At 37.3% G+C, this 23267-nt stretch overlaps 1 protein-coding gene across 8 annotated transcripts in view; it reads left to right on the plus strand.

Annotated features, from left to right (window-relative positions):
* The first annotated feature begins 1561 nt into the window (after nt 1-1561).
* The window catches only part of HFM1 (helicase for meiosis 1), a 95059-nt gene continuing 73353 nt past the window's right edge, over nt 1562-23267 (plus strand). For 7 of the 8 annotated variants that reach the window (XR_007154740.1, XM_047870674.1, XM_047870672.1 and 4 more), the window contains exons 1-6: nt 1562-1665; nt 5356-5453; nt 9479-9591; nt 10795-11107; nt 17348-17613; nt 17990-18037. Coding sequence is in view for 7 of the 8 variants with exons in the window: in XM_047870674.1 (XP_047726630.1) it covers nt 5383-5453; nt 9479-9591; nt 10795-11107; nt 17348-17613; nt 17990-18037 (811 nt within the window). In the remaining variant the exon portion in view is untranslated. Of the gene's footprint in view, nt 1666-5355; nt 5454-9478; nt 9592-10794; nt 11108-17347; nt 17614-17989; nt 18038-23267 lie in introns of those variants that run through there. The other variant, XM_047870679.1, reaches the window with a different exon arrangement.

Here is a 23267-nt window from a genome sequence, read left to right on the forward strand (position 1 = left end):
CGCAAGAAAAAAATAGATAAGAACCTTTGAGCATCAAAGGATACTTTCAAGAAAACAAAAAGACAACCTACTGGATGGGAGAAAATATTTGCAAATCATGTCTTACAAGAGATTAATATCCATAATATATATTTTAAAATCTCTTACAACTCAGGGGTTCCTGGGTGGCTCAGTCAGTAGAGTGTCTGACTCTTGATTTTGGCTTAGCTCATGATCTCATGGGTCCTGGGATTGAGCCCTGCACTGACAGTATGGAGCCCACTTGGGATTCTCTTCCTCTCTCTCTGCCCCTTCCCTACTTGTATTCTCTCTCTCTCTCTCTTTCTAAATAAATAAATAAATAAATAAATAAACAAACAAACAAACTTTAAAAAAAAACCCTGCCACTCCTACAATTTAATAATAAAAAGACAAATAACAAAAAATTGGCGCAGGAGTTGAATACATATTTCTCCAAAGAAGATACTCAAAATGGCCATTTCGCACATTAAAAGATGCTCAGCATCATTAGCCTTTAGGGAAAGGAAAACCAAAACCACAATGAGATACTACTTCACATCTAATAGGATGGCTAGACCTTTTTTAAAATGGAAAATAACCTGCGGGCAAGGATGTAGAGAAATTGGGCCCTCTTACATTATTAGTGGGAGTGCAAAGTGATACAGCAGTTGTGAAAACCTGTTTAGCGGTTTTTCAAAAGGTTTAACTTAGAGTTACCATATGACTCAGTAACTGCACCCCTAGGTAAATATCTGAAGCAGCGAAAGCGGGGACTCAAACAGGTATTTGTACACGAATGATTATAACAATAGCGAAAAGGTGGAAACAACACAAATGTCTATCCACAGATGAATGGATAAACAAAATGTGATAGATACACAATGGAATACTCAACCTCATAAAAGAATAAAAAGAATGAAATTCAGATATATGCTACAAATGGTGAGCTTTGAAGACATTACGCCAGATGAAATAAGCCAGACACAGGACAAATACTGTGTATTTCCACTTACATAAGTTACCTAGAATAGGCAAATTCATAGAGAGGAGAAGTAGCATAGAGTTTATGAGGCGCTGGGGGAAGGATTTAGAGCTTTATTTAATGAGAATAGGCCACAGAACACGGAGAGAGCAACGCAGGCAAAGCTAATAGTAACTTTTGGAGCTAAAAAGTAAGAGGCGGGAAGGGAGAGGTCGGAGACCCCTGCGATCCATTGCTTAGAGCTCGCTTAGCCAGGCTGGGGGTCCTCCGAGGGGCCGGTGAATAGGCGCTCCGCTCTGAGAACTAGGCGTCCGCACGCCCGGTGAGGAGTGGGATCTGGTCGGACGTCTCCGGGAGGCAGTTGGAACCGGAGATCCGGGATCCCACGGGGAGGTGGGGACGGCCGGCCGCCGGGGGAAGCGGTCGACCCTCGGCGACTCCGAGTTGCGGGCGGGCTGCGGACGGGCTTGGTGAGTTGAGCACAGCGCCCCCGGCCGGCGCCCGCGCGGGCGCTCTCTCACCGCGTTCCTGTCAGAAGCCGCGCGAGGCCTGAGGCGCTCCGTGCGGGGCGACCCCTCGCGGGGGCGGGGCTGGCGGGAGGAAGGCCGAGCCGCTGAGCGGACGCAGCTGGCCGACTCCGGTTTTGTTGTGGCGGTTCCAGGACCCGCTGTGTTCATTTCTAGGTGTGTCTGTCCCCCCTGAGCGATTGCAGGTGGGGGCTGCGTGTGTAACTGTGGCCACCTTGCTCTCTTTCTAGCGGAGGGAACCTTCAGGGGAGGAGCGATCGGCCCCGGCGCTGCGGTCTTGGGCCACGCGCGGGGCCTGAAGGCTTCTTCCTTCAGGAGTGTGGGGTGGGGTCTGCTTGGAATTCGGGTATTCCCCGAAGGATATTTTTGCATGGAGTCCTGATTTGCTTCCGGGCTTGCCCCGTGGGAACCCCAGGGGAAGTGATGCGGGTCAGGGGCCCGGACTGGTAGGGACCCCTCCCTGGCCCAGGCTCGGAGACTTCGGCCAATTTGTTGGCTTGTTTATACTCTTACCTTGTCACATTCCCTGCGGTCCCTGTGATGGTTTCTTCCAGTGAATGCTGATTTCAGCTTCTTTATGGACTACCTATTTCTGGCCAGTTAATACTTTATATCTGAGTTTCTGAACTTTTGAAACAAGGAGTTTTTTTGTTTTTAAATTCTTTTTTAACGTTTATTTATTTTTGAGACAGAGCATGAACGGGGGAGGGTCAGAGAGAGAGGGAGACACAGAATCCGAAACAGGCTCCAGGCTCTGAGCTGTCAGCACAGAGACCGACGGGGGTCTGGAACTCATGGACCGCGACATCACGACCTGAGCCATAGTGGGACGCTCAACCGACTGAGCCACCCAGGCGCCCCAAGGAGTTTATTTCTGAGAATACAAATCGTAAGGATTGACTAAGAGATCAGAAACGTTTATATAATAAGCATTATAGAAGAGAAGAAAAAGCTAAATTGTCACTAAGTTATATAAAATGCGGGTCATCTCAACAGGCAACAAATGATGTAGTCACACACACAGTTTAAGTATTTTAAGAGTAGTTAGAGCAGAAGCAAACATCTAAAAAAATAATTTTATACCACATGCTGAACCTAAAACTTGGTGAAAAATGATCTAACATGGAAACTTACTCAGAAAATCTGACTCTAGACCTGAAACTTTAATTAATTCAAAGTCTAGCATCTTCTACAATCACAAACTCATATTAAAATGTAGCAAAGTTCCTTTTAGGGCCTGTGTTTTAAAATATTTGTTTATGGTGGTGCTTGGGTGGCTCGGTCGGTTGAGCGATGGACTTCCGGCTCAGGTCATGATCTCACCGTGTGTGGGTTCGAGCCCCGCCTCGCACAGCCTGGAGCTTCTTCCGATCCTGTGTCTCCCTCTCTCTCTCTCTGCCTTTCCCCACTCTCACTTTGTCTCACTCTGTCTCTCAAAAATAAATAAATGTAAACAAAAAAAAATTAAAATTTTTTTTATGTAATGAAAGTGTGAAATTAATAGCCTTTTAGAACCTTAAAGAATTCATTGCATGAATCTTGAACTGGAAAAAAATCACATTTTCTAAATTGAATATTAAAAGTTTGGGGTGAAATTCTAAGTTTCAGAGCTGTTTTTATTTAAAATTATTTTTATAAGCTGGTCATTGCTAATGCGTATATCCCACAATGAATTCTTACGGGTTATTTACTATGTGCCAGGCACTGTTCTGGGTTATTAGAATATGTTAGTAAACAAAAAGTTCCTGCTCACTCAAGAGGGAGAAAGGTAAATAACCTATAATGTAATGCCAGTTATCAGTTAGTGTTATGAAGAAAAATAATGCACGGTAAGGATGGAGACTTTTAGATAAGTGGTGTTTTCTTTCATAGAGGCACATCAGAACAAAAATGCATACATGTTTCTATTCTGAACCCAAAAAGTTATATTCTCTTTTATGCCAGAACTAGAAACTGAATCAAAAGTTCTTTTGAATATATTTGCTGTTTGTATGGGAGTTTATTGGTTAGTTTAGGAAATAATTGCGTTTCCAAAACAAATATTTTTAATTTATAGGTTTGCTTTGCAGTTTCCTTTAGAATAAAGAATCGAAACACATACATGTAAGCCTTGGGATTTTCTACTTAAATTCTGAGGTAGCAAAGCCATATAAAAGTGGCCTGGTGAGTTTTAATTTTCAAAACTTTTTTTGTTGCTTAAAATTATATAGTTCTCCTAAGATGAGAAAGGGAATGTTTTACTTGTTACTTTTTGGACAGTATAGTAAGCAGCATGGTTAGTATTTTCATTTATACTTTCATCAGGTAATTGTTATCAAGTTCTGAAATTGATTACTTACAGATATTAAAGACTCCTTTAGCATATTTCTGAAGGACTCCTTTCTGTCTCCTACCTTGTTATCCTAGGTTTCTATTGTTAATATAGTCAATTGTTTTAGACATTTATGGAACCATGGTAATTTGTTTCAATTTCACTGTTTCTTTTTGTTGGTGACTAAGTGATTAATAAATTCAAAAAAACGAAGAGGGCAATTAAGTCAAACAGATGGCAGGGAGAAAAAAACATAACTAAAACAATGAAAAATCCTGCAACATTCTGGATAACTAAGGACAGTCATAAGATACGCATATATTTAGTCCTCTTACCAGTAGAATTTTGTCAAGGGGTGCGTGTGGCAACATTCCTCCCTCCTCCACATACTCCCATGTGTATCTTGTCCCCACATCGTGGAAGACTCAAAATTGAAGGGGCATTATCTGACTTGGTTATATGGATTTGCCCACAAGATGGCACTCATATAGTTTCCTCGATTTTAGGTTCTATCCTAAGGAAAGATTTGCAATGTATTAACTATCACAGAATAAATAGAAATCTGATTTGTGCTTTGTGATTTGTGCATCTATTTCATGTTTTGTCATCTAGAATTTTCTATCATGTTTCAGAATTCAGAAAAAAAACTGGGATGCAGTGTTGATGTGCAGGAGAAAGAATGGCAATGTGAATGGAGCAATGTATGTGTCTGTAGACGTGGTTCTTTATAGTCTCCTGTCAAATTTGAGGCTTTGTTCAGCCCTAGAATTTTATTATATTCCCGTGTGGCCAATGCTGATTATTTTTATCCTTTACATTTAGATAACATCTATGAATGTAAAAATTGCCTTTCTATATGTTTTATGTAGTGTGAATGTAAATATACATATAGATGTTAAACTTGCAATTTTTTTTATTTTGGAAAAGTTCAAACATATATACAAAATTGGCAGAACATTATACTAAACTCCATGTACCTATTATATAGCTTAACCAATATCAACTCATTGTCAGTCTGGTTTCATCAGTGTCCCTCTACATCTCCCCATTTATTTTGAAGCAAACCTTTGCATAATTACCTGGTATATTGTTAGAGACACACACATTCATGGTAAAGTACATTATCCTAAATAAAAAATAATGCTATGAACAAAATATTGTAAGAGCCCCAAAGAAGCAATTCATTCTGCCTCAGAGAACAGGACAAACTCAGAGAAGCCTTTGAAGAAGGAATGACATTTGACTTATACATGAAGGATGGGTAGGGATTTGCCAAGTAGAGAATGGAAGAAAACACATTGTAAGCATTGATGCAGTATGAAGAGAGGGGTACAAATGTGAATATGCATGAATGAGTGGAGAACAGGGAATAATGTATTTGAATATTGAGGCACTTTGGAGGAAGCTGCGGAAGATACAGCAGAAAGATGGTCTGTGGTTATTCTGGGAAATTAATGATTATAGTTAATGTGTATAGAAATATTTTTTATAGCTTTATAAATAAAATATAAACTACTTTTTCTGTATTTTGGTAGGTTTATGACACAGTCCAATTTTTAACAATGCTGAAATCAAATGACTCCTTGTTTGCTTTGGATACTTTGTCTTTTGAAAGACCAGATGAAGCTGAAAAGTAAGTCTGCCTTAAAGAATGATAACGTAGTATATTGTTTTAGACATTTTTTATTTTTAAAGGGTTTTAATTTTTTCTCTGGAAATATACAAATGAAAAATGAGGGATCAACAGAATGATGTTTCAGGTAAACATGGAAGTCAGATAAAGGGAGTAACTGAAGTTTAACATCTTAAATGTCATAACTTAAAAAATAGAGTAGATTCTGGCCTGTTTGGCTTTCATGTATTTGCATTTCTGGGTTTTTTTCAGATTATTTTTAGCCAAGGTAAATACTTGAAGTAATGGTCAAACAGTAGCCCTGGACAAGGAGTGATGGCACCTTTTGGCAACGGAATGGGCAGTGTGCCAAGGGCCAAGTGTGTTGGCCAGATTCAGGGCAGGCAGGAAGTAGGGGTGGAAATAAAGATGTGGCACTAAAGGAAATAAGAATGGAGAATAGATAGTATGTTAAATACAGGCTTTTAATGGATTTTCACATGTGAATTGTTCTCAATTCTAAGTTTTCTGTGTATTCTCTTGTGTTATCTTTTTGTAAAAAAAAAGGTTTTATTTTATTTATTTATTAAAAAAATTTTTTTTAGTGTTTATTTTTGAGAGAGAGAGTTTGTGTGAACAGGGAAGGGGCTGAGAGAGGGGGACAGAGGATCCAAAGTGAGTTTTGTGCTGACATCAGCAAGCCTGATGTGGGGCTCAAACTCACGAATCGTGAGCCAAAGTTGAACATTCAACCGACTCTGAGCCACCAGGTGCCTCCAAAAAGATTTTATTTTTAACTAATCTCTACACCTAATATGGGGCTCAAAATCACAACCCTGAGATCAAGAGTTGCATGCTCCACTGACTGAGCCAGCCAGGTGTCCCTGTATTATCCTTTTTTTAAAAAAGGAAGCATTGTGTAAAGTATTTGTTGCTTTATTTTTTTCATTCATTCAAATCTTCAAATATTGACTGAATGCTGAAAGGGGTATAAGAAGGATGAAACAGACTTTTACTTAGAACATAAAACTGAGGAGATTAAGCACACATATGGAAAGGCCATTAATAATGCGACCATGTAATTCATTATCTAGAGTAGGACACTTTGAGAGTGAAAGAATGCATCCATTTGCACAACACGTGTTAATCGGGACTGGCCTGCGCAATCATATGGTTGCCAGGACTGGCAACATATGGTTGCGTTTCTAACAATACAATGTCAGGAAAGGGTGCAAAACAAATGATAAGCATATTTTCATGCAATGAAATTTCAGATTTCAAGGGAGACCTGGTACAGACTGATCAGGTTAGGCTTTATGGTAGTGGGGAGAGACATCAGGAAACTTTGAAGGATTTGATAATTCTGAGAAGCAAAGGGGAAAAGACCACTTGAAGGCAGAGTTTAACAGCAAGAAAAGAGAATGGAGGTGGGGCAATTTGCAGTACTTTTAGGAGATAGTGTGTAAAAAATTTCCTGGAATAGAGGATTCATAAAGGAGAGACTGTGGGACATAAAGTTAGAAAAGTAAACTGAGGATAGATTGTGGTGGGAGATAAATGTCAGAATAAGGATCTTGGACATGACTGTATGTGTTGAAAGCCACAGAACTGAATCAACAAACATTTATTCACTAATATGCCTAATTATCTAAAGGACTATGCTATTATTGATGTGAATGGAGGTAAATCAAAACCCTTGTGTGTTTATGATCTGGAGGTGGTATCAGACTGATCTATCTGTCCATCATCAATGTTTTTATTACCTCTATATAGACCTGCACACAGACACACACAATGCAGTAGGACTGTGATAAATATTATAGGTTCACATAGTAGTTACAGAGAGAGAAGGGAGACAACCTAGGAGGATTTCATGAGGATAGGACTTGAGCTGGATTTCGAATGAACATAAGCTCTAGTACTTAGAACACAATACTCAGTGAATAATTATTGAATAGGTTAATGAAGGAATGAAACAGTTGAACTTCTATGGGTAGATAGGGCAAAGGGTCATGTACAGTGGCAAGCAGTGTAAAGGAAATATTTTTGAACAAAGATGAAGGACAGAATGTAGCATCTATTTGGCATACAAATAGTTCACTTTGGTCTTGACTTATGGTAAGTAGTGTAGGAGAATTAAAATTGTAAGGTAGCCTAAGGCCACTTGAAGTTTGGCATTATTTGGAAGCCACTAAAGTATTTTGAATGGAATAAATATGATGAAAACAATTCTAAATTAATGTGACAGGAGTGTGTAATATATTAGAGACAGCTGGAGGCAGTGAGGCCAGTGAAAACCCTTTTGTTTTTAAGCAGACATAAGTTGATTAGAGCCTTGATTAGAATGGTGACAGTGGAAAAACAAGGAAATGATGAATTCAAGAAGCATTATAAGAAGATGAAGTAAGACGTATATGTGTGGTTATAGTGGTAAAAGATATTACTGTGATTTGGATTCTGGATGGCTGAGAGAAAAAATAGGCAAATCATAAAGAAGATTTGATTTTATTGGTGGGGGCTGAATAGTAGAGCTAGATGTGTGCTTTTTGTATCTTGTTAACATCTTTCTTAGATTTTCTGAAATAGTCTCTGTCTAGAAAAGAGTTAATACATCAGGCCTAAACTGCTGTCCTTGAAAAAGTCCTGCTTGCAAGAATGGCCTTTGGCTGGAGTCAGAACTTTAGGAAAGTTCCCACCACTTACTGATAAGAGTGGCTCAGTGCCTAAACTGTTTATACAGATAATATGGTTTATGCTGAACATCTGCTTTTCTTCTGAGAATCTAGAATTTAGGTATGTACCAGACAGGGGATGCCCACATGATTAGTCCCCAGTAAAAACCCTTGGCATTGAATCTCTAATGAGCTTCTCTCATTGTCAACACTTCACACATGTTGTCACAGATTGTTGCTGAGGGAATTAAAGGTGTCCTGTGTTACTGTACTGGGAAGGGATCTTTGGAAACTTGTGCCTGATTTCCCCTGAACTTTGCCCCATAGTCACGAGTAGGACTGAATGATGAGTCCTGTGAATCAGCCCACTGCATCATTGGCTCTGGGGTGATCTTGGGGACCCTCTGACATAATACTAAATTTCAGATGTTTTGGCCTATCATCAGTCTGTCAGACATTGTTAGATAACGTGTTGTAGGTTTTTGATTTGGAAAACATAGTTGTAGTAGCTATGTGTTATATGCTGTGAAAGGCAGAAAAGTAAAAGGCTGGGTCTCTCACTTTTGAGGGCTTAAAATTCTAAATGAAGAGAGTAAAAAGCAAATCATAAGATCCTTTTAACTTGGTGTAGGCAGTATATGTGATGCTTTTCTCAACTTTATTTCCTGTCGCTTAATACTTATCTTTTTTTCCAATGAAGGACAAATCAACTTTGATTGGAAAGTAAATATTAAAGCATTATATGTTAATAGGATCATGGGTGAAAGATAAGGAGAAGTAGTTCACAGTGACAACAGAGTCACAGAGTGGCAAAAATCTCAACAATTACTGTAGGTTTACAAAGGGATTGTCAGTTTCAACTGGTTTCTTGGATTTTCTGGGGTTTGTAGATGGTTCTGGATCAAGAATATTTGGATTAGTACATTAATTTGTAATAATGTTTTAGGAATGTTCTAGAGTACCAGCAGTGGTGTCATTTACACACTGATGACCCATGATTAGTTGTAAGGTGTGTCATAAATAATTTATTATTTGTGATAGTTAAGATGCTAATGTTTCAGAATGATTTACTATTTTTTATATTGGAGAAGATTTAAGATTCTTGTCACAAGCGTTTGAATTAGACAAAAAGAGACGGAGTTATAGCCATTATTTAGGTAGCATATCTCACATAGCAGTGCCATTAACCCTATGACACACAAGAAAAAAAAGATTGAGCACACTGCTGTGTACAGGGATACATCAAAGTCACCACAGAAAGTTAATTTATAGGATATTTATCTAAGAGTCTGTAATTGAGTAATGTTTAATTAATAGATAGTTTCTGATGTAACTTTATTAACATATATATTCACACTTTTATATTTTATACAGCTATCCAGACATTGAAAAATCATTGGATTGGTTTCTCCCACCTGCGCCATTGATATCAGAAATTCCAGATACTCAGGCATTAGAGGAGGAAATAGAAAGTCATAAACTGTTAGGTAAACTATCACATATTTGTTATGAAAGTCATAAACTGTTAGGTAAACTATCACATAAACCCATGCAGCTTATGTCAGTGTAAAAAATCTAGTAACACACTAAAGTGTAATTCCTTTATTTTAATGGAATAAAATAAAGGAGACTTCTTTTATTCAAAATAGTGCTCACCAAATCTTAAAATCTAAAACATTTTTCATCTCATTACATACATATACATACATATGCATATTATATGTTTACGATACACTGTCGCACATATACATGTTCTATTGTATGAATTTGTTTCCTCTTACCCTTAAAACTGTCATTGTCATTTAGTTTGTTTCTTCCCCTTTACTAAAGATAAAGGAAACCTTTACCAAAACAGATTCCAAAAAACAATATACAGAATATTATATATAGTTTGGTACCATTTTTATAAAGCTAAAAATAAGCATACTCAATATATGTGATCTAATGTGATATTGTTGATAAAACTTTTATTTTTAAATTAGGTGATAGTTCGTATACGTATATTTTCTTAAGCTTTGTAATTTGTATATATTTTGTATATGAAAATGTACATTATTTATATTCTTGTATGTACCAAATAATATATAAAATATATAGGCTATATATACTATATATAGTATGTATAAAGTATATATAAAGATGGAAAAACAAATTTATGCCCTAACAAGGCCTATAGACTCCTGACTTCTCAAAGATGCTTGTAAAGTCTCTGTAAAGAAACCTTTAACATTTTGTCACCTTGATGAAAGCATTCCTTTATTTTGATTTTAGAAGCAATATTACAAAGTTAAAAGGATTGTATCATGTATTTTAATACTGAATCAAATTCAGTAACATTTTATGATTGCTCATTGTATTTCTGTGTGTAAATTAGTTATATAAATTTTCAAATCTTCATAATTGTATAATTATATCATTTCTAGTAGATAAAATACTTAAATATTATAATTATGGCTATTTCTGTGAGTCAGGAATTAAAACCTGTCCTATAATATAGTTTTTATATAAATTTCAAATTTCAGTAATTCCTGATTAATTTCTGAATGCCCTTCAGTGATATAATATACATTAATAGTTACAATTACCTGTATCTCAAACTTTTGAAAAATTTTATTACAATTTTTCATGGTCATTTTGAAAATTTGTTTTCATGAAGAACATGTATTAATCAATATATTCCATTTTTGTAGGTCAGGAAAAGAAGCCAAAAATGTTACCATCAAATTTAAAGATAACTGATGAAGACACAAATTATATTTCACCAACACAAAAATTCCAGTTTGCCTTTTCCTCAAAAAAATATGAAGAAGATTATCTGAATTTAGGAGGGGCAGGTAATGATGACTTATCACATGTTCCTGGCAAGCTGACGTATGGTTCTTCTCAGAAATACAAAAATCACATTGGCACTGAGATAGAACCTGAGAAAAATGTTCCAGATGATACAAAATTAGTTAATTTTGCAGAAGATAAAGGAGAGAGCACATCAGCCTTCCGAAAAAGGTAATTAATTAAATGAAATACACACTATTCAGTGATAAAGTTAAATGTTTATGTGTCTTTCCAGAAGTATGAAGTATGGTAGAATCTAAATGGGAAAAACATCAACAATAAATAGAGTCTATATACCAGATGCCCTGTTAACTCTGGGATTGTAGTCATAGGTTCTTGCCTTCAGAGTGGTACAACTTAATGGGAGAAAGACAGTAAATAACTAAAAATAATTGATTAAATGCTTTGTAGTATGACAATTATTTTGATGAAATATATGGTTAAAACAAAGGTTCTCAAACTTTTTGTTGTCAGGACCCTTTTACATTTAAAAATTATTGGGAATTCCCAACAGTTTTTGTGTATGTGATTTATATCTATCAATATGTAACCATATTAGACATTAAAACTGAAAAATTTTAAAGGCAAACATGTTAGTAATATTATGAAAATTGTTTTGACCTTATGAACTCTCTGAAAGAGTCTCCACCATCCTTGATCTCATGGTTCATGAGTTTGAGCCCCACTCGGGATCTGTGTTGTTAGTGTGGAGCCTGCTTAGGATTCTCTCTTTATCTCTCTCTCTGCCCCTCCCCCTCACACCAGCATGCTCTCACTCTCTCTCTCTTTCTCTCTCAAAATATGTAAATAAATTTAACCTTAAGGAGATATAGAATTAAACTAAGGACAAATAAAGAAGGAGAGTATTCCAGGCAGAAGGAATACTATGTGCAGAAAAGACCTAAGGTAGCACAGAGCTTGGCCTATTCTTAGAAAAATTCCTTTTGTTTAGAATCAGAGGGAATGCTGAGGGATAAGGTTTGGAAAGGCCAGGTCATTCAGAGTCAGGTAGGCATGATAAACTTTGTGCTTTTTCTTAAAGCACTGTTTCTTTTTTCTTTTTTCTTTTTTAAATTTTTTTAATGTTTATTATTTTTGAGAGAGAGAGAGAGACAGGTTGTGAGTAGGGGAGGGGCAGAGAGAAAGGAAGACAGAATCTGAAGCAGCCTCTAGGCTGCGAGCTGTCAGCACAGAGCCCGATGCAGGGCTCGAACCCATGAACCGTAAGATCATGACCTGAGTTGAAATCTGACGCTTAACTGACTAAGCCACCCAGGTGCCCCTTTTAAAGGCACTGTTTGTTAAACTGTGGCCTGTGGACCCACTGTATCAGAATCACTTGGAGTGCTTACTAGAAAGTTGGATTCTTGGATCCTACCATTGACCTATTGAATCATAGTCTAGATAAAGGTAAGGATGGAACCCAGACCATTTTTAATAATTTTTTTAGATGATTGTTGTGCACACTAAAGTTTGAGAACTAGTGTGCTGAGGTCCTGCATTTTAAGCAAAGGAGTAAAATTAGATTTTTAAAAAAAATTTAAAGTCCATCTTGGCATCAGTATGATGAATTAGAAGGGATCTAGGATGCACTGTGAGAAGTTACTTAGAAGGTTGTTTTATTAGTCCAGGTGAGAGAGAGTGGGAGCCTGATGTAGACTGTGGTAGCAAGAATGAGAGTTCAGAGTGATTTATGAGATTGTATCCCATAGGACCCAAAGGATTATTAGATATGACACCTGGACTCCTAGTTTTCTGGCTTGAGCCCGAATGATGTAGGAGGGTAGTGCCCTTTCATGATCTAGAAAACTAAAGGAAGAACAGGTTTAGAAGGCGGCGATGAGTACAGATTCGGACATGTTGGTTTTTTGGGGTTTTTTTTGATATGTTGATATTAAGTACCTATAAATTGTCTAAATGGAGAATTGGATGTATGGGTTTAAGATTCAGAAGAGATCTAGTTGATAGTTTTTGTGTTCTCTGTGACATAAGAGATGAAGTTATTTATGGAGTTTGAGGGGAAAAGATATTAAGCAAGTATGAGAAAGGTAGAAGAGATTATGGAAAATGGGAAAGCAATTCACTTAGAATAATAACAGGATTGTTGGGTACTCTAAAGGGCCCGATTGAGGTTTATGTCTATGCATTTTTGTATAATAGCTCTATTAACATATAATTACATATAAATTCACTCTTGTGTACAGTTCATTGGTTTTTAGAATAGTCACAAGAGTTGTGCACTCATCACTACTATCCTCAAAAGAAACTCTGCATTCATTATTGATCACTCTCCTTTCCAACTCATTATCCTCCCCTCTCCCCAGACCCTGGCAACCATTAATCTTTCTGTTTCTATGGATTTACCTATTCTAGACATTTCATGTAGTGGAGTCATACAGTGTCTGGTCTTTTGTGTCTGGCTTGTTTCACTTAGCATAATGTTTTCAAGGTTTATCTGTACTATGTCATATATCAGTACTTCATTCTTTTTATGGCCAAATAATATTCCATTGTGTGGACAATACCATATTTTGTTTACCCATCAATTGTTGCACATTTGAATTGTTTCCACTTTTTGGCTATTACTAGTAATGTTGCTGTGAACATTCATATACACATTTTTCTGTGAACATATTTTTAATTTTTATTTATTTTTATTTTTTTGAGAAGGGGGAGGGGCAGGGGGAGAGAAGAGGGGGCAAAGAATCTCCTCTTGGAGACTCCCACGGAGGAGCCCCTATGGAGCTCGATCCCACGACTGTGAGATCATGACCTGAGCTGAAATCAGGAGTCAGGTGCTCGACTGACTGAGCCACCCAAGTGCCCCATTTTTAAAAATATTTTGAAATTCTTTTGGATTTATACCTAGAATTGGAATTTCTGGGTCATATAGTAACTCTATACTTAACTTTTTTGAGGAACTGCCAAAGTGTTTTCCAAATTAACTGCACCACTTTACAATCCCACAAATAATATGTGAGGGTTCCAGTTTCTCCACATCCTTCTTAGCAGTTGTCTTTTTTTTTTTTTTAATTTTTTTTTTTTTTAACGTTTATTTATTTTTGGGACAGAGAGAGACAGAGCATGAACGAGGGAGGGGCAGAGAGAGAGGGAGACACAGAATCCGAAGCAGGCTCCAGGCTCTGAGATGTCAGCGCAGAGCCTGACGCGGGGCTCGAACCCACGAACTGTGAGATCATGACCTGAGCCGCGGTCGTATGCTTAACCGACTGAGCCACCCAGACGCCCCTCCAGCTGCAATTATTTTATTTTATTTTTTTAAAAATGTTTATTTGTTTTGGGGAGGGAGAGAGAGAGAGAGAGAGGCAGAGTGCAAGCAGGGGAGGGGCAGAGAGAGGTAGACACAGAATCTGAAGCAGGTTCCAGGCTCCGAGCTGTCAGCACAGAGCCGTATGCGGGGCCCGAACTCACAAACAGTGAGATCATGACCTGAGCTGAAGTCGGACCCTTAACTGACTGAGCCACCTATGTGCCCCAAGCTGCAATTATTTTAAAAAGTACATGGATTCATCCAGGATTGAGGTTTTGCAAGATAAGTATGTTAAAAGGATAAAGGAGAATTGGAGTTTAGAATATTGGTAAAAACGAGTGGTCAAAAAGATAGGCCATGGAATCTAAGTTCATTAAAGATATATGAGAAAAGAGAAGGGAAGATAGTTTGGGAGAAAATAAAGAGGTTCATTAAAGTAAATTTGTTTTTGTTTTTGTTTTACCTCATTGGTACCTTGTGCAAACAAGCTAAAAGGATAAGAGGTTGTGGTCAGAGAATGATATATCAGAATGATTGATTTGAGAGGAGGAGCAGTTCTGGATAATGACAGTGTTTAAGATGATAGAATAGGTGGATGAGATTGTTTGAAGAAGAAAGCCACTGGAGATGAATGCCTAAGAAATGGAGGGGAGGGGATTTTGAATGGCTCATCTACGTGAATGTTGAAGTAACACAGATAGTGGCAGAATTTGAGATTGAGAGGAAAAGATTCTAAAGTGACCAGAGGTTAATATATGATAAATGCCATGAGGAGGGTTGCAAGGTGGTGTAACTAGATAGCATAGATACTTTTGTAAGACAATGGAAGAATAATGATGCAGATTTAGGGTGGAGGAGGCACAGACTCTCAACCCTCAAGTACATTGGATGTGGAAGATTTAACAGTTTCTCCTTAAGATTTGAAGAAGCAAGAGTTTTTTAGGCTAATGCAATAGTTTTGTTAAGATCAGGAAGTAACTGTAACAATGAGTGAAGAAGCTGAGAACATGGAGGAGTATATGGATTGGCAGTTCTAGAGGAACTAGGAAGAATCTGAGGTCTAGAGAATTTAGGTAACTAGCACATGGATAATATTTTACTGTTTGAAAAACTTATTTTTAACTTTAAAGTCACACAGCTAGAAAGTAGAGAGCTTTAGATTTATTTATTTATTTTTAAAAAAATTTTTAACATTTATTCATTTTTGAAAGGCAGAGAGAGACAGAGCGCGGACAGGGGAGGGGCAGAGAGAGAGGGAGACACAGAAACAGAAGCAGGCTCCAGGCTCCAGGTTCCAGGCTCCGAGCTGTCAGCACAGAGCCCCACGCGGGGCTCGAACTCACAGACCGCGAGATCACGACCTGAGCCGAAGTCAGCTGCTTAACCGACTGAACCACCCAGGCGCCCCGAGAGCTTTAGATTTAAACCCAGGTTTTTCTGAGGCACCGGGGTGGCTCAGTAGGTTGAGTGTAAGACTTCAGCTCAGGTCGTCGTGATCTTGTGGCTCGTGGGTTCGTGCTCCACATCGGGCTCTGTGCTGACAGCTCAGAGCCTGGAGCCTGCTTTGGATTCTGTGTCTCCCTCTCTCTCTGCCCCTTCCTTGCTCATGCTGTGTCTCTCTGTCAAAAATAAATAAACATCAAAAAATAAAAATAAACCCAGGTTTTTCTGACTCCAAAGTCTATGCTTTTAATTGATAATGACAGCATACAGCAAGGAGTTATCCTGTGGCATAAGTTGTTTTTCTTGTCCTCGATACTATTTCATAATCAGATTCTATTATATTATCCAAGGCTAACCATCTGCTTTTGAATTTTCTATCTTCAAAGAGAGCTGCTAACTGAGGGTTGATGGGGGGTGGGAGGGAGGGGAGGGTAGGTGATGGGTATTGAAAAGGACATCTTTTGGGATGAGCACTGGGTGTTGTATAGAAACCAATTTGACAATAAATTTCATATATTAAAAAATAAATAAACATTTAAAAAAAAAGAGAGCTGCTAGTGTTGGAGGATGCGTACCTACAGTTTTCTCTCAAATGTATTTCTCAATCTATAGTGTTTTTAAAGACTCATTCTTTCTTATATGGAAACATGTCATTAAAACTAATAGTAGGGGCACCTTAGTGGCTCAGTTGGTTGAGTGTCCAACTTTGGCTCAGGTCATGGTCTTGTGGTTTCTGAGTTCAAGCCCCATATCAGGCTCCATGCTGACAAGTTTTGTCTGCCTCTCTCTCTGCCGGTCCCCTGCTTGTGCTCTCTCTCTCAAAAATAAATAATAATAACAATTTTTTTTAACTGATGGTAAAAATAATTTAGAAGGTGTCCTGTATTTGCACAATACTTGTTTGGGTGTCATTTCTTACAGAATTCTGATACCTGCTGTCATCCCTATTATTTACTTTGTAAATGTTATATTAAGAAATTAATGGTCACTTCGTCCCTTAGGGCCCTGGTGAACAAATTAGTTGGTGGGTTGTCTTTTGATCAGTTGAATATAATAAATTACTATCCCAAAGATGGCCTGTGTTTTCTAGAACTTTGCAAAAAAAAAAAAAATGTTTCTTTGCAAAGTATTCTTGACTTCTATACTTCTTTAGTATTTCTATACTAAAATGATTATTGGATATTTGGGACGTTGATGCAGTTACTGACAAGAGGCCGCAATACCTGTCTCTGTGGGCCTCTCCATAAAGTTGCCTGCGTATTCTCATGATGTAGTGGCTAGCTCCTCTGAGACTGAATGATCCAAGAGACCATGCAGAAGTGACAGTATTGTTTATGACCTAGCCTTGGAAGTCACACACTTGCACTTCCATCATATTCTTCTAGTCTGATGAGTCAGCCCTGACTTGAAGTCCTAGCTTGAAAAGGGTGTGCATAGCAGGAGACAGGGATCATTGGGGCTGTCTTGAAGGTTGGCTACTACAAATGGATTTATTTGGGTTTTAGAAAAGTGAAAAGACATAATTCAGTGGTAAATTTAGCAAGTCATATTTTAGGGGAGTGATTGAATTTAATGTTTGAATAAACCACAGTCTATGAATATTTTTAAAGGGACCAATTTTATGTTAGTTTTTTCCATTCTAAGCAGCTGTTACAAGTGCAAATGTGGTTTTTTTTGTGTTTTTTTTTTTTTTGCAGATTATTTAAAATATCTGACCACATACATGAGGATGTTTATTCTAATGACAGTACAAACCTGGACTTTCCTGTTGCTTCAGTGAAAATTGCCCCAACAGAAATGAACAAAGGGGAATCATGGAAATGTAGCAATAATAAGCAGAGACATCAATATTCAGACATTAACATGTTTACAGCAAGTGACGTTTTTTCTCATTCTGAAATCAGAGAAGACATATTCAAAGCACCAACTTTTTCAGTTACATCCCAGCCTCATGAAGTTCAAGGTAATTCCTTGTTTTTTTTAGTTAATTTTAAAACAGTACAAACAAGTCTATGTTTCTCAGCATAAGGAAAAGTTAAAAAATAGTAAATTTGAGTAGATTATCTATGTAGTTTTTGCATTTCTTTATCATACTGTATTTTTTTAACTATGATATAGGGGCACCTGGCTGGCTCAGTCAGTAGAGCATGTGACTCTTGATATCAGGGTCATGAGTTCAAGCCCCATGTTGGGCATGGAGCCTACTTAAAAAATAAAACTACAATTTAATATTTTTTAACTGCGCTCTCAGTAAAAAGTTATGCTACTTTTATTGAAGCAGTTTGTATGGAAGAGGTTAAAAAATACCTATATAAATATGTATAATTTTTTTTTTTTAGGAGTAACAGAAAATGATTTAGATTCCTTGAAGGCTGTCACAGAAATCCGTATCCTTTAAGTTATTTTACTACAACAGCTTTATATTTGAAATCATAATTTGTAAACATGCTGTTTCATTGTGTCTATGTTTATTTTGGTTGACAAAGAAAAAGAGGGGAAAGTAAATTTTTGGGGTCATATTAGAGACCCAACGCGTGTGATAGTCAGTGCTACTCAGAGTGTGGTCTGCAGACTGTGCCAATTTGTGAACTGCTTGTTACCAGTGACAAGTTATCTTTGTGACAAGATAAGTACAAAAACAAGTTTTGTGTTATTGGCTAAACTCTTAGCATATTTACTTACAAATAGATACACATAATTTCTTATACTTTGGGTAAGGAGAGCATATTGGGATAAACATGGGTAGGGGAAATAAATGAGAGTGGGACATTCTGTGGATTGGGAACATTTTTACAAATCTAGTATTTTTTTTTAAAGAAATTTGTAGTTTCTACCTATAATCTGATTTACATGTCTGGGCATTTCCAATATAAATATTTTGAGTACATATGTGTGTTCTGGAGGTAACATCCTCTTTGCTTTTTTGATAACCTGTGTATGTCTGTAACACAGTGTACTTACTGTTTTTTTTAATTATAATTCATCAGCTGTGACTATTGTGTTTCCCTATGACCTATGAACTCCTTGAAGGCAAGGGCCATCCCTTATTTATCTTACTATCGCCAAATACGTTGAAAAGCAGGTAAAGTAAGGAAGTTGTTCTGGCAAAAAAGTAGCCATGTGTGAGGATGAGGGTAGAATAATATGGAATATGTTAGAAAGGCCAAGCATTCCAGTTTGGCTGAAATGAAAGCTATGATTCCAGGACTAGTCAGAAATAATGATTGATATGTATCCAGGATCAGGTTATTTAGTGCCATGGATACCAAGGTGAAGAGGTTTTTTTTTGTTTTGTTTTGTTTTTGGTTTGTTTTTGTTTTTTAATTAAGCACTTAGGAGAAACCATGCAGTATTTTTTTTTAATTTTTAAAAAATGTTTTTTTAATTTTTGAGGCAGGGAGAGACAGAGCATGAACAGGGGAGGGTCAGAGAGAGGGAGACACAGAATCTGAAACAGGCTCCAGGCTCTGAGCTGTCAGCACAGAGCCTGACGCGGGGCTCGAACTCACGGACCGCGAGATCATGACCTGAGCCGAAGTCAGCCGCTTAACTGACTGAGCCACCCAGGCGCCCCAACCATGCAGTATTTTTGAGCAGGTCAAGTTATGTCATCAAAATCATGCTTTAGGAATATAGAATTAATGACTCAAAGCTAGGGAAGGCTCTAGACTCCACAAAAGTTGTTGTCTAGGTGGCAAAACAGAAAGTGAAATCCAGATATTGGGCAGTTAAGTTGGAGGAATCTAGAGGAGAGTGATTCTAATCCTGGGTACTCAGGGGACTGAGACAATTCTGAAGTATAGTTAGAAAATATTTTCCTGACTCATCATGAAATTTTGCCTCCAATGCAGATAACTGAACTAAGTTAGAATGAGGGGAAGGAACAGTAAAGGGTATACATGATGATATCATAACTTCAGATATAGCTAGCCTTTAGTGCTTCTGTTCAGCATGATGTCTCAATCCTGCTATACTTTCTTCTCCCTGGTGATCTAAATATGGTTGGAACATAGGAAATAGGTTAGCTTTAAATAGTTAAAGTTAGTTTCATTAGCTGTATGATGGGAAAGTCTTCTTATCCCTAGAATTTGCCATGATATGACACTTTTGAAGAGTTTTAAAGACTTTCATGCTATATTAGCACAGCTAAAGTTCTGTTGTTTTTGAAGAACAAAAAAAAGTCCAACATAGCTAGAGGAGATTAGTCAGATGCAAGAGTAGTAGGATATGAGGTCAGAATCACAAAGATGGAGAGGAGAGGCAAGATCATGTAGGGCCTTGTAGCCATATGCTTTAAGAGAAAGCAGGGAATTTGAGCAGAGAAGTAATACGTTCTGATTTAACTTTTCAACAAGATCACTTACTACAATCCATCAATTTTTATAGATCTTCATAAAAATATAATTGCTTAAATAATAATGTATTTGTATTTTTAGATATATTATCTATTTTATGTCTCTTAATAGATTATAACAGCTTCCATTGTAGGAACTCACTTTTCTTCTTTATAGCTTCCCCCAGCTTTCTAAATCTAGTTATGTATTTTGCATATAGTGTTTAATAGATGTAGTTGATAGATGTGACTCAGATTGAGAAGAATACCATGTAAATACAAGTATCTTCCAAACTGACAACAGGCTCACCTTGGAGAGGGGACAGTCTATTCTCCATATCTACTAATATTTTTGAGCTTTCTTACAGAGGAAGTACAGTGTAAGTTCTTATTCAGCCAGTATGCTGATTAATTGCATTTAAATCCACCACTTAGTACAACCAAATTGTTGATAACAAAGCGATTCAGGGTTAGGTGACCAGAAACCCACATCAGGTAATGAAACACAGTCAACATTAAAAAGTGAAATTTGGGGGACACCTGGGGCCCAGTCGGTTAAGCGTCCAACTTCGGCTCAGGTCATGGTCTCATAGTTCGTGAGTTTGAGCCCCATGTTGGGCTCTGTGCTGACAGCTCAGGGCCTGGAGCTTGCTTTGGATATCTCATTGTTGCTTTAATTTGCATTTCCTTGATGATTAGTGATGTTGAAATCTTTTTCATGTATTGTTGACCATTTGTGTCTTCTTTGGAAAAATATCTATTCAGGTCCTTTGCTCCTTTTTAAATTGCTCTACAGAAGCTTTTTAGTTTGAAGTAGTACACTTGTTTATTTTGCATTTTTGCCCTTGCCTTTTTTCTTTAATTTCAGAGAGAGAGAGAGAGAGAGAGAGAGCACGCAAGCAGGGGAGAGGGACAGAAGGAGAGAGAGAGATAATCGTAAGCAGGCTCCATGCTCAGTGTGGAGCCCAACACAGGGCTCAATCCCAAGACCCTGGGATCATGACCTGAACTGAAGTCAAGAGTGGGACATTAAACCAACTGAGCCACCCCGGTGCCCCTTGCCTGTGGTTTTAAATCTAGAAAAATAATTGCTAAGACCAATGTAGGAGAATTTACTCCCTGTGTTTTCTTCTAGGAATTTTATAATTTCACATCTTACATTCAAGTGGTTAATCCACTTTGAGTTGATTTTTGTATCTAGGGGTCCAGTTTCATTATTTTGCATGTGGATATTCAGTTTTTCCAGTATCCTTTATTGAAGAGATCATCTTTTCCCAGTTCTTGGCTCCTTTTTTGAAAATTTATTGACCATATACACACAGATTTATTTCTAGGCTATCTCTTCTGTTTCATTGATCTAGGTGTCTGGTTTTTATGCCAATACCATCCTGTTTTTGATTACTGTAGCTCTGTAATACAGTTTGAAATCAAGAAGTGTAATGCCTCTGGCTTTGTTCTTTCTCAAGGGTGCTTTGGCTGTTCGGCGTCTTTTGTAGCTCCCTGTGTGATTGCTTTTTATATTTCTCTGAAAAATACAATTGCAATTTTGATAAGAATTGCATTGAATCTGTAGATTGCTTTGGCAATTTACAATTTAGCAATATTCTTGAATCCTTGAAGAGATATCTTACCATTTATTTGTGTCTTCACTTTCTTTCATCAGCATCTTCTAGTTTTCAATGTACAGATCTTTTGTCCCCTTGGTTAAATTTATTCCTTAGTATTTTGGTTTTTGATGCTATTATAAATGGGATTGTTTTCTTCATTTCTCTTGCTGATATTTTGTTATTAGTGTAAGGAAATGCACCTGATTTTTGTGTATTTATTTTGGTTTTGTTTGTTTGTTTGTTTTTCAACGTTTATTTATTTTTGAGACAGAGACAAAGCATGAACGGGGGAGGGTCAGAGAGAAGGAGACACAGAATCCGAAACAGGCTCCAGGCTCTGAGCTGTCAGCACAGAGCCCGACGTGGGGCTCAAACTCACGGACCGCGAGATCATGACCCGGGCCGAAGTCGGCCACTTAACCGACTGAGCCACCCAGGCGCTCCTGTGTATTTATTTTGTATCCTGCAACTTCACTGAATTTATTAGTTCCAATAATATTTTGATGGAGTCTTTAGGATTTTCTCTATATTATATCAGGTTGTCTGCAAATAGAGACTGTTTTACTTCTTCCTTTTCAATTTGGATAACTTTCATTTATCTTTCTTGCCTAAATGCTTTGGTTAGGATTGCCATTACTATGTTGAATAAAAGTGGTGAAACAGGGCATCCTTGTCTTGTTTCTAATCTTAGACAAAAAGCTTTCAGCTTTTTACCCATTGAATATGTTAGCTGTGGGCTTGTCATATATGGCCTTTATTATATCGAGGTACATTCTTTACCTAGTTTCTAGAGAGTTTTTTATCATGAAAAAAATACTGCATTTGTCAAATGCTTTTTCTGCATCTATTGATATGATCATATGATTTTTATCTTTAAGTTTTTTTTTTAAATTAAGCTCTATGCCCAATGTGGGGCTTGAACTCATGACCCTGAGGTCAGAAATCACATGCTCTACCAATTGAGGCAGTCAGGCACCCCTATCTTTAACTTTTTAATGTGGGAGTATCTTGCTGATTGATTTGTGGATGTTGCACCATCTTTGTATCCCATAAATAAATTACATTTGTTCATGATGTATGATTCTTTTAATGTGCTGTTGAATTTAGTTTGCTAATATTTTATACAAGATTTCTGCATCTATGTTCATTAGGGATATTGGCCTGTAATTTTCTTTTTTTGTAGTATCCTGGCTTTGGTATCTGTGTAAAATAAGTCCCTTAAGCTATCTTAATTTTTTTTTTCATTCTTTTCTCATTTTGCTCCTTTGACTGGATTAATGTCATTGCCCCATCTTTGAGTTCATTGATTCTTTCTTCTGTTCGATCTGTCTACATTTGAACCCCTCTATCGAGTTTTTCAGTTCCCTTATTGTACTCATTAGCTTTATGATTTGTTTGATACTTTTTTGTATCTTCTATGACTTTGTTGATATTCTCACTTTGTTTATGCATTGCTCTCCTAACCTTGGTGAGCATCTTTATGCATTTTTTAAAAATATTGAGTAAATCACTTATCTCTATTTCATTGAGTTTGGTTTCTGGAGATTTATCTTGTTCTTTTGTTTGGAACATATTCCCATTTCTTCACTTAACTCTCTGTGCTGCTGGTTTCTACACACTCGATAAAATATCTGCCTCTCTCAGTCTTGACAGGCTGAGCCTCATCAATTAACCTAA

This window comes from Prionailurus viverrinus, chromosome C1 (genome assembly GCF_022837055.1).
Source record: "Prionailurus viverrinus isolate Anna chromosome C1, UM_Priviv_1.0, whole genome shotgun sequence".
NCBI lineage: Eukaryota > Metazoa > Chordata > Mammalia > Carnivora > Felidae > Prionailurus > Prionailurus viverrinus.